Source organism: Oncorhynchus clarkii, chromosome 10 (genome assembly GCF_045791955.1).
Source record: "Oncorhynchus clarkii lewisi isolate Uvic-CL-2024 chromosome 10, UVic_Ocla_1.0, whole genome shotgun sequence".
NCBI lineage: Eukaryota > Metazoa > Chordata > Actinopteri > Salmoniformes > Salmonidae > Oncorhynchus > Oncorhynchus clarkii.
In genome coordinates this window covers 52733079-52745493 of record NC_092156.1, presented here as the reverse complement: position 1 = coordinate 52745493, position 12415 = coordinate 52733079, and the positions used below count along the sequence as shown (strand labels likewise).

At 38.9% G+C, this 12415-nt stretch overlaps 1 protein-coding gene across 1 annotated transcript; it reads right to left on the bottom strand.

Annotated features, from left to right (window-relative positions):
* Window positions 1-665: 665 nt before the first annotated feature.
* LOC139419642 (leucine-rich repeat LGI family member 2-like) lies at window positions 666-11684 on the bottom strand. Its single transcript, XM_071169627.1, has 8 exons — window positions 10932-11684; window positions 10597-10668; window positions 9849-9920; window positions 9467-9538; window positions 5860-5931; window positions 4752-4921; window positions 4003-4167; window positions 666-2442 (listed from the first exon to the last, which is right to left on the bottom strand). The coding sequence occupies exons 1-8, from the start codon at window positions 11111-11113 to the stop codon at window positions 1607-1609; spliced, it is 1641 nt and encodes a 546-aa protein (XP_071025728.1). The 5' UTR covers window positions 11114-11684; the 3' UTR covers window positions 666-1606.
* Window positions 11685-12415: the final 731 nt, after the last annotated feature.

Below are 12415 nucleotides of genomic sequence, written 5' to 3'. Positions count from 1 at the left end.
CAGCAGAGTTGAGCAGCTATCAGGGTCGAGCAGCTATCAGGGTCATTAATATGAATATGACTGACCTTTCAGTGTGATCTGTGTCTTCTTTGTTATGCAAATATGCCGACATGGAAAGTACATTTTAATGCATTTGTATACGAAATATTGTGTTTTCCTTTTGCCTCAATGCCCTGCAATGTCGGGTCTTAAACATAGGGTGGTGCACTTATCACACTCATCTTGAGGTAAATGCGTAGGCTTATAGGCTATATCCTACAGAATCAAGTGATGCTCATAGCCCTTGTTAATTTATTCAAAGAATATTGACAATGTGTTGTTGTTTCACAAAGAAAGAAATATAACAGCATAGGCCTACTTGCCCTCCTATTACAACATTGATTGACAACTAATCAAGGAATGGAAGTGGTTTGGAAATTTCCCCACACATTACAATTTCTCTTATTCTCATAACACTAGCTAATACATGTAGCCTACCGATGCACTGATGTCCTCTATTCTTGCAAGCCAGAGATAAATCTGTCACAAAGGCTCAGTGCTGAGAAGGCTACACATCTTAACTTTGCCATCTTAGGCACTTTATCATTGCCACACAGACAAATTCTCAGCATTTGTATGTGCTAGGTATGCTGTACAGAATAATGGGAACAAAAACAACAGTGCAGTATATTTCCTGTCAGATGCTTTAATTCTATTGCATTTTAAATCCACAAATGTTAAATAATAAATGGAGAACAATTATTTCACGAGGATCTTCTTAAAGCCAAATGGAATCTACATTCAATTAATGTTCTTTATGTCTAACTTATATACAGTACATAGATAGATGTGGCTGAAAACACCATTTGTTCAGAACATCAACATTGTACAGAGGTAACATACTGTAGTAGGGCATAGTTAACATGTTGAAGGTAAAGGCAGCAAGGTCATGACACTAAAGACAAGGAATATATGTGTATTATATAAATGAAGTTCTAGCTAACTGTACTAATGTAGTACAGCATATAATAAAGCATAATAATAAAGTACAGCATTAAATATACAGAAAGATATGTATCATTATCTTGCATAGGAATTAATACTACATTATTGACATTCTGTTTTGCTATTAGCCAGGCACTGTTCCACCATATAGCTGGCCATCATCAATTTCAGTTCCGTTATTCATTATGTTCAGTAAAGGTATAATAGTTGTTAATGTTTAACAGCTAGCTGTAAATACTGTGCAGTTGCTATAATCATATCCCTGATAAGTCACTGTACAAGACCATTGCAGGTATTGGCAGCCAATTGTTCAGCATGCGGGTTACATTTCACATATTGTCATTGCTTTAATATGATTATTTTGGTTTCAAACTTAACAATCATTTTACCAATCTATCATTACATTCAATAACAAAATGTTAACAAACGTAAACAAAGAGAAATTCATAGTTTTGCAGAGACTGTCTAAACCATAGTTCATTGCAAATGAAAAAGACTAATTTAAAACACTATATTCATCTTTCATGAAATAAATAAATAATTTACTACTCATGGCCAGGGGTATAAATGTGTCAGAAACAATCATTTGATGGTGTTAGGCACAAATAAAAGCTTTCTAGTTTCACAGGCTTATGTCGACAATAACATGCTCAAAGACCATAGTTTTCCCTTTGAAGCTGGAGGAAAATAAAAAATTACGCCGGTCAGTGGACACCACATTGAAAGAACGTGGAGACTGCACATAGATATCCTTGAACTTAGAGAACATTTTGATCTCCTCATCCCACAAGTAGATCTGTGTGAAGGAGTAATCACTTCCCAGGGCCAAGTAGTGCCTGTCCTTGAATGAAAACGGCTGGAGGACCATGGCGCCACGAGAAGGCAGGGCCTGCACCTCAGTGAACTGCTTGCTGGTCCACTTGAGGACTTTGGAGTCACCGATGTAGCACGTCATGGCCAGGTAGAGCTCCTCGTCCACCCGGAAGGCTTTGACCGCCACCACGTCGTCAACATTTGGGATTTCGTTGTGCAGCTGGAACTTCTGGCTGCTCTTGTTCCAGAGGTAAATGACAGGCGCCTGAGAGCGACTGGCCAAGATGAGGTGGGACTTCCCGTCTAGCTCGACGAACTCGGCGTCCGTATCTCGGAACCACTCGTGGAGGAACTGGTAGGAGTAGAAACCGGTCTCGTTCCGGTCCGTTTGGTCGTTCCACTTGTACAGAGTAGATAGGCCTGCCTTGGAGCTGTCCACAATGATGAAGTACCACTCGCCGGCTATTTGGAACACCTCAATGTCATTGGGTTTGGAGATGTTGAAGACCTCAATGGTTTGGAACTTGGTGAACTTGTTTTGCTGATCATCAAACTTGTAGATGTGGGATCCGCCAAAGAGCTGAGTCACGATTACCAAGACGTGGTTGTCAATCAGAACAGACTTGCATCCAACAACAGACTTTCCTGGAGTAATATTTAAATAATTAGTAATAGTGAAATTATGAATGAGAACAAAATGAAATAAAATATAGTCAAATTATCAAGTCCTATAAGCTCTACCACTACTCATGTGATGGAATAGCTCACTGACCCAGGCCCAGTCTGATGACCTGGAAATTATTCAGAAAAGAGCATGCTACACCATCCTAGGATTGATACTCCCGTTATACTGAGGCACTTGCGATGAAATAACGACACAACTCTGCAAGGATTTCGCTGTCAGCCTCCTAAAATCTAAATTCAAAGACTGGCTACCCCCTGACGAAACAGTGACAGGCAGGAACACCCGCAGCCAAAACCAACTGACTATACCAAAGTCTAGAACTGAACAGTACAAGAGGTCAACCACCCTATATTTCTGCTCATTGATTAAGGAGCCGCTTTAAGATGCAGGACATTTTTTATCAAATGTATTTACTTTTTATTTTGTTACTCTTATCTTAATATTTTGTATGCTGATTGTATTTCAGTTTATATTGACTGCTATATGAGTGTAATAAAAACTTCAACTTGAAAAGAATGTTTCTCAATATACATTCACACTAGATAAGTTGTATTAAGGTCCTGGCCAGTCAAATTTGTGATTTCTATTGAATTGTGTGTGGAACAACAAATGTAAACTGAGTGTAAAAAACATTAGGAACACCTTCCTAATATTTGCTCCAGAGTTGCGCAGCGGTCTAAGGCACTGCATCTCTGTGCAAGAGGTATCACTACAGTCTCTGGTTCAAATCCAGACTGCATCACATCCGGCCGTGATTGGGGAGTCCCATAGGGTGTCGTCCAGGTTTGCCCGGGGTAGGCCGTCATTGTAAATAAGAATTTGTTCTTAACTGACTTGCCTGGTTAAATAAAATTTAAAACGTTTTTACAAATGAAAAAATATTGAGTTGTACCCTCCTTTTCCGTAATTCGTTGGGGCCTAAATTCAATTTGTAGGGGCATGGACTACAAGGTGTCGAAAGCATTCCACAGGGAAGCTGGCGCATGTTGACTCCAATGCCTCCCATAGTTGTGTCAAGTTGGCTGGATGTCCTTTGGGTGGTGAACCATTCTTGATACACACGGGAAACTGTTGAGTGTGAAAAACCCAGCAGCGTTGCAGTTCTTGGTACACTCAAACCGGAGTGCCTTGCACCTACTACAATACCCCTTTCAAAGGCACTTAAATATTTTGTCTTGCCCATTTACCCCCTGAATGGTACACATACACAATCCATGTCTCAATTGTGTCAAGGCTTAACAATCTTCTTTAACTTGTCTCCTCCCCTTCATCTACACTAATTGACGTGGATTTAACAGGTGATATCAATAAGGGTTCATAGATTTCACCTGGATTCACCTGGTCAGTCTATGTCATGGAAAGAGCATGAAAATGTTTTGTAAACTCAGTGTATGGTACAACTGAAAAACAAAAAAAATGGACGGTGAGATTTCTAGTATATTTAACTAAACAACAAGGATAGGCCTACAATCAATAAACTTTTATTTTATTTTTTAAACAAACACGAAAAGAAATCAAACCTGTGATGTTATCGAAAGGCCTGAAATTCATTTCAATGTGGTCCCATTCCATGACCACACAGCTGTTGTAATTGGGGTCAGCCATCGCCACATAAATGTCCTCCTTATGGGAGAAAATGTCAGCCGACAAAGCCTGGGTTGGAATGGACTGATGACGGACAAAGTCTGTGGGGCAGAAAAGGAACACAACATGATGAACACAACACAAAAATGTGTACAGAGGAGAACCTGATGTCCACACAAGGCCACAATAATCTGGCAACTCTCTAATTAAGCTACAACAAATTAGTAATTAAATATAACTTGAATTTGAAGAATTAAAGCCCCCATTGTCCATATTGGTCATTTTTTGTTAATTATTCAACAGCAAAGTACTGATGATGTCCAATACATTATTACAGAAAGTAAAATGTATTTTACCATGTAAGAGTTAAAAAGGTATTTGTGTTGTTACAAGAAATCTGATCAACTGCTGAACAGACAACACATATGGTGTGAAAGGACTGTGTGTCATGAAACCTTTGTGTATCACAATATGTAAATCAAACATGGTTCATAGTATGTAGAGCTACTACAGTATATGTGTAGTATTATTACAGTATCACACAGATGGCAAGTGTGCCTATAAATAAAATGCATAACTGTATATTTGATTCCCCCTCAACACACACACCAAAATTATAATTCTTAAAAGGAGAAATAATATACATTTGTTGGGTGTGACATTTATGTTTGACTGGTTAAATTACCCGTGGAGATACACTCGTCTGGCGGGATGGGAAGGTCATTCAGGCGTTTGCCCTTCATTTCTATGGGACCTGCGCAGTTGACATCCGATACGGTAGCGTTGGTGTTTTTCAGCCACATCATCAGCCACTTGTTCTCGCAGTCACACTGAAATATGTTGCCTCTCAAATCCCTAACATGTGACAGAGGATGGATGCAGTAACATAAACAAATCCACCAAAAGATAGAATGTGATTACTTAGTAAAAGGCAAAGCTTAGGGCATTCAGAGTTAAAATAATGGGGAACATGTATACCATCCAGTATCCTCACACTGCAAGAAAATAATGTCTGGACTCTAGGGGCTAGTTTCCTGGACACCAATTAAAGGGATAGTTTGGGATTGTGGCAATGAAGCCCTTTATCTACTTCCCTAAAATCAGATTAAACCTAACTCTAACACTTTTTTCAAAACAACCCCTAGTCCCTTTCCTTAGCCCCTTGTGGGTTTTCAGATTTGATGAAACATCATGTTGATTTCACCTATCCAATCTCTCTTCAGATGGACCTAGGGGAAAGGGGCTGAAGGTTGTCTATGGACCAGGCGTAACATCCCATACACCTTTTCAAATGCCAAAACAACAACACATTATGGGCAAAATTTTGCATGAGCAATTGGCAGTTATGCACAACATTAAATAACGTTTTCAAATGATATTGCACTGCATATTATAAATGTGGAGCTCTACAATGTTTTTCACAGATCTGTGCTCTGTTCTGTGACAAAAATGGCACCCTGTATGCATGCGGGACTAAGCTTGTCCCTAGTAACAATTTTGTGCACCATTTCTAAATCACTGTCTGGCCAGTGTACGGTACAAAGCACTTAATTATTGAACCTACTAAAAACAAAACATTGAGGTATATACACAAATTGACCATTAACTCTTTAAGCACAAGCAGCATTCTGACTGAAGTAGCTGAGTATAACAACCATTTCCTGTTAATCTCATTAAAAGCCTAATAAGAGCAGGTTGCCAACTGTCAATTAGAGATGTTTGGTGCAGTGTCAGTGCTGCCTCATTGAAACCTGTGGTCCTATAAGTGATTGCTAGCTGGGTTTCTTACTCACAGCTCTAGCAGGGAGTCAAGATCGTGGAAGAGATCCCTTGGCAAAGCCCTCATGTTGTTGTTAGCCAGCGACCTGCGAGAGACAGTGCGGCAGGAGACGGTGAGAAAAATAATGTGTCATCATGGAGAGAGATTCTTGGGTGGAGGATTGAGATGATAAAGATAGTAGAGAATATAAATGATAGAAATGGTAGAGACAATAGAAATGGTAGATATAAGAGATTGATAGATCTGATAGAAATGACAGAGGTGGTACAGAGAGATGATCAGGGAGAGTGAAATGATAGCGCCGATAGAAATTATTGAAAAATGGAAGAGATGGTAGAAATAGTACAGATGATAGACATGATAGAAAATAGAGATGGTAGAGATTATAAAGATGGAATATAATAGAGATCGAGAGACAATAAAGATGGAAGAGATGGCAGAGACAGGGTCTGTCTGAGTTTAGTGAGGTTTGGACGGGGGGGTTGGGGGGTCAGCAAAAAGTTGATCTATAAACATATAGGCTGAATCTCAAACCAAACACTTGAGTACTTCGAGCACTTACAAGTCAATTGAGTCAATCTAAAAATGCTAGTCTTGAGTCATTGATGGCTCCACTGCGCCCTTTGGAAGCCTCTTTATTGAGTGGGCATCCAACGCCGATTCTTTTTTTTTTTCAACTTTCTCACTGTCTATCCGAGTATGCGTCTGTGTCTTCCCCAGGTTCTCAGTACCCATGTTTCATAGCAAGTGAGTCATGGTACAAGACAGATCGCAGGAGGCGATTCTCGCAAATGGATTTAGAATGTTTGAATATTGCTAAGTGGCAATTGGGACATGGAGTGCGCATTGTCCCAATGCTAATGTTGGCCAAAACACGAATGATCACTATCGAACACAACACCACTCAATAAAGGACTTAGTGGCCAAGTGTTTGGTTTGAGATTTAGCTATAGAATAAGTCGCAACACATTAACTCACATTAACTCAGCACCAGGATTCAAAACTATAATTGAATGCGTACAAAGGAATTTGTAAGCAGAAAAAGTATTTTATGAACAAAAAGTAAACAAATCATTTTGGGGGGGTTGCAGTTTTACAGATAATTTCCTACAATTCTAAATGTTTTGTCATTGGATGGGGATAATTTTTTGCAGTTTTAAAGCACTTTTTCTGCAATTCTACACATTTTGTCATGACTTATGCCATGCTAATATGATATCTGAGTGGGAGTGACTAACAAAATCAACGGGGGCCCCCTGGAAGTCAGGGCCCCTGGGCCGGGTCGGGAATTCGGCCATGATTACTGCAATTTTATATAGCTGGATAGACTAACTAGACTAATTTACCAATCAAAAATGTTTTAACTGACTTGGGCTAATTGAGTGACTGTCTGTGAGTGACATATAACAAAAGAAAAACTGCCAATTCACAACTAAGTTTCAAAATTGCACCTTGTGTATTCTATTATTCTAACTCTTAGCAGTAAGTTGAGATCTTGACTGAGGTCCTAAAAAATCTCTCTCTATATATACACTACCGTTCCAAAGCTTGGGGTCACTTAGAAATGTCCTTGTTTTTGAAAGAAAAGCACATTTTTTGTCCATTAAAATAACATAAAATTGATCAGAAAGGCGGTGTAGACATTGTTAATGTTGTAAATTACTATTGTAGCTGGAAACGGCTGATTTTATTTATGGAATATCTACATAGGCGTACAGAGGCCGATTATCAGCAACCATCACTCCTGTGTTCCAATGGCACGTTGTGTTAGCTAATCCAAGGTTATCATTTTAAAATGCTAATTGATCATCAGAAAACCTTTTTTCAATCATATTAGCACAGCTGAAAACTGTTGTGCTGATTAAAGAAGTAATAAAACTGTCCTTCTTTAGACTAGTTGAGTATCAGGAGCATCATCATTTGTGGGTTTGATTACAGGCCAGAAAATGGCTAGAAACAAAGACCTTTCTTCTGAAACTCGTCAGTCTATTCTTGTTCTGAGGAACGAAGGCTATTCCATACGAGAAATTGCCAAGAAACTAAAGATCTCATACAACGCTATGTACTACTCCCATCACAGAACAGAGCAAACTGGCTCTAACCAGAATAGAAAGAGGAGTGGGAGGCCCCGGTGCACAACTGAGCAAGAGGACAAGTACATTAGAGGGTCTAGTTTGAGAAACAGACGCCTCACAAGTCCTCAAATGGCAGCTTCATTAAATAGTACCCACAAAACACCAGTCTGAACGTCAACAGTGAGGAGGAAACTCCGGGATGCTGGCCTTCTAGGCAGAGTTGCAAAGAAAAGGCCATATCTCAGACTGGCCAATAAAAAGAAAAGATTAAGATGGGCAAAAGAACACAGACACTGGACAGAGGAACTCTGCCTAGAAGGCCAGCATCCCGGAGTCGCCTCTTCACTGTTGACGTTGAGACTGGTGTTTTGTGGGTACTATTTCATGAAGCTGCCAGTTGAGGACTTTCACGCACTTATCAAGATAATACGTGGTTATCCCTACTGCCTCTGATCTGACAGGCTCACTAAACACAAATGCATAATTTGTAGATTATGTCTGAGTGTTGTAATGTACCCAGACAGGGTGCCGTCTGCTTTGCTTAATATAAGAAATTTGAAATTATTTACACTTTTCATACATAAGTATATTTTATTAATTACATTTACATTTTCAATTATATTTAGCACCAAATACTTTTAGACTTTTACTCAAGTAGTATTTCACTTTTACTTGAGTAATTTTCCATTAAGGTATCGATACTTTTAATGAAGTATGACAATTTGGTTCTTTTTCCACCACTAGTCTTTGTGAGACGCAGAGCAGGTGAATGGATGATCTCCCCATGTGTGGTTCCCACTGTGAAGCATGGAGGAGGAGTTGTGATGGGGGTGCTTTGCTGGTGACACTGTCACTGATTTATTTAGAATTCAAGGCACACTTAACCAGCATGGCTACCACAGCGTTCTGCAGCGATACGCCATCCCATCTGGTTTGCGCTTAGTGGGACTATCATTTGTTTTTCAACCGGACAATGACCCAACACACCTCCAGGCTGTGTAAGGGCTATTTGACCAAGAAGGAGAATGATGGAGTGCTGCATCAGATGACATGGCCTTCCCAATCACCCGACCTCAACCCAATTGAGATGATTTGGGATGAGTTGGACCACAGAGTGAAGGAACAGCGGCCAACAAGTACTCAGCATATGTGGGAACTCCTTCAAGATTGTTTGAAATTAATTCCAGGTGAATTTGGTTGAGAGAATGCCAAGAGTGTGCAAAGCTGTCATCAAGGCAAAGGGTGGCTACCCTGAATAATCTAAAATATACAATATATTTTTATTTGTTTAACACTTTTTTTGGTTACTACATGATTCCATATGTGTTATTTCATTGTTTTGATGTCTTCACTATTATTATACAATGTAGAAAATAGTAGAAATAAAGAAAAACCCTTGAATGAGTAGGTGTGTCCAAACTTTTGACTGGTACTGTATATTTTTTTAATTCTAAACAATTACAGAGGTCCGGACCTTGGTGTCTTCATATGCAGTTACAGCCCTGGGTAGAATAGAGACGGTAGAAATGGTATCAGCAGACTTACAAATGAGTCACGTCTCGGAGACCTCTGAGGGCATTTTTGGCGATGGTCTCAATCTTGTTGCCTTCTATGAATCTGTTAATCACAAATGTAATAAATTAAGGGAGTAATGATGTTACTCTAGCTGTCTTTTGAGCTTGTTATTCACTTTTAAAAACATCAAGTTACTTATTTTACTAAAGCTAACAACTTTTGTTTTTATATGACACAAATTAAGAAAAAATCATGGCGAATTACAGGTATCACATTACACTAGTGCTCCATAGGCCACCTTAAAATGTGTTTAGACATTGAAGATTAATTCAGATGTTTGTTAATCATACAGTCTCTGCAAAAACAGTTGACTGAGGAGAGGAAGCCAAATTAGTTTGAACCAAATACTCACAAATATTCAAGATGAGGAAGGCCATAGAATGCATCATCTTTGATGGTGGTCAATGAATTTGAATTGAGAAGCCTGAGAAAATAAGAAAAACATGATACGTTTTGGGTCATACTAGCCAAAATTCCATAGCATATTCCACTTTTAACATTTAGAAGGCAAATGTTACACTTATTAAAGATGAAGAAAAAAAATGATTAGCAGCATGGATGCAGTGAGTTGTGTGCGTGTTAGGGCTTGCATTCGTACTCGCGCAAGTGTGTGTGTGATTTCAAGTGAAGAATTGAAATGATTACTGTAGTAATCATTTTCATGGCTACATCATAATATCTAGTCATTTAGTGAGTGACGGACCATTTAGTGAGTGACGGACCTTCGATCTGCAAGACACAATGACCAAACAGACTATCGAAGTCATTGAAATACTGTTCATAAATAAGGCAGTTCAGTCTGACACGACTCCCTGCATGTGTCTCTGTCTGATATAGTAATCATTTATGCCATTTAACAGAAAGCGACTTATTCATGCATACATCCATTGTACGTTTGGGTAGCACCAGGAATTCAAACCACAGCCCTGATTTAGCAAGCGTCATGCTCTACCAACTGAGCCATACAGGACCACAGCCTCATCAGAATTGCATTTACAGTTAGTGGTGTAGGCCTGCATTGCTGCATCCATGTATAGGTTACTATAAAAACAAAATATTCTTAGGTACTTGCTGAAAATGTAAATTATGTGGCTACGTACAGCAACTGCAGAGATGGCATGAGGGAGAACATGGCCTCTGTGATTTCTGCGAGGGATCCATTTACTATGCTCCTGGTGGAAGATCGACATAATGTTGACAATATGAAACCAGCATTAACCTATTAATATGCTTCAGTTGTCTAAATAGTCTGTAACGAGGAAATCATTGACACAAAAAAAGTGGGTTAGGCTACATTTGTAACACTGAAGTCATTACAAACTTCATGTCATTACACAATTCATGCTTGCACGTTTTTCAACATTCCATGTGATAGGACAACTGTATTTTCCTTTCAACTATGTGTGACGATGAATAAATTGAGGACAATACTCACAGTGAGTTGATGTCATTCGGCATAGTCCGTGGTACACTTGAGGTCCCGACACAGATAATGGTCTCCCTGGAGCACGAGCATCCCGAAGGGCATCGAAAAACCTTTTTAGGTGCAGCTAGACTGGCTTGACCGAGACACAGTATAATCAAATTTATCCATAACCAATGCTTCGAGGCTAACATTTTTTTTTTTAAATGTATGACAATGGCAGAGAGTGACTTCGATGCAATCCACCTCTATCTCACCGCTCCGTGCCTTGACTACAGCAGTGGACAGAAGAACACCTGACATAAGCAGATTCTGCTGCAGATGCTTTCCGCTAGGCTTCCTAATTTCGCATCCAACGCTATTCAGGAAGATTTCCGGGATTCCAGGCAAGCTACGGTCGATTAAAATATTTAAAAAATGTTGATGATAATATCAGTAGTTAGCCTTCTTTCAAAGCTACAATAGGTGAGAAAGTTGGCCCATATGTGCGACAGACTAGTGATTTTTGAAGTCTTGACATGTGCAGCGGAGAAAGGAGAGTTTTTTTGTTTGAAAATAGGATTGTAGTGTAGTTATGTTCTCAAATAAATTGTCCCCCTTTTTCCCCAACACATAAACCCACGTGTCCGCCATGGCAATATCTGCTTTTTGTCGGGATACATTTCTCCTTTATAAATAGGCTAAATAGGATACTGTCCGCAATTATGTTACAGCTCCATGTTTAAACTAAACAATTTCTGACCTCTCTTGAATGATTTAGTACATGTCTCGTGATCTCCAATATCTCGCCCTTATATATTTGTTTTGTCTGATGCCTGATTACAACTAAATTCATGGGCCATCCTAGTTGTTCAGTATATGGTTGATTTACAGGTGTAGGATTTTAATTTGACCAATAAGCCTATTGTCGCAGAAAAATAAACCTACAGTAGGCCTAACAGGATTTGAAAGTTTAGTCTATAATGTTGCATGAATCTATTATTTGTCCAAAATTATGCTTAATGAAAAGTGCAATAGCCTGCTAATATAACCGTTGTTATTGCGTGTTTTCAGTGAATTTGTGTAAATCATGAAGCTCATATTCACTTTATTTAATTTTTACTTTAGTGTATTTAGTAAATATTTTCTTAACTCTATTTCTTGAACCGCATTGTTGTTTAATTAAGGGTTTGTAGGAAAACATTTCATGGTAAGGTCTACTAGACCTGTTTTATTCGGGACATTGGACAAATAACATTTGATTTGATTTTCCTGCAATGCAGAAAAAAATCCCAGCAACAAAAGAGTGATCACATTAAGATCCTACACCAGTACAGACGACAAGGAAGGATAACTACAGGAGAGACAGATTCATGTCTAACTCCTAGACTAGCTTCTAAGTCATAAACCCCACCCATATTTACCATTTATTTTCATCAAAGTTTATTTTAAATCTAACCTTAACTGCACTGCTAACCTTATGCCTAACCCTAACCTTAAATTAAGATGATTTCAAT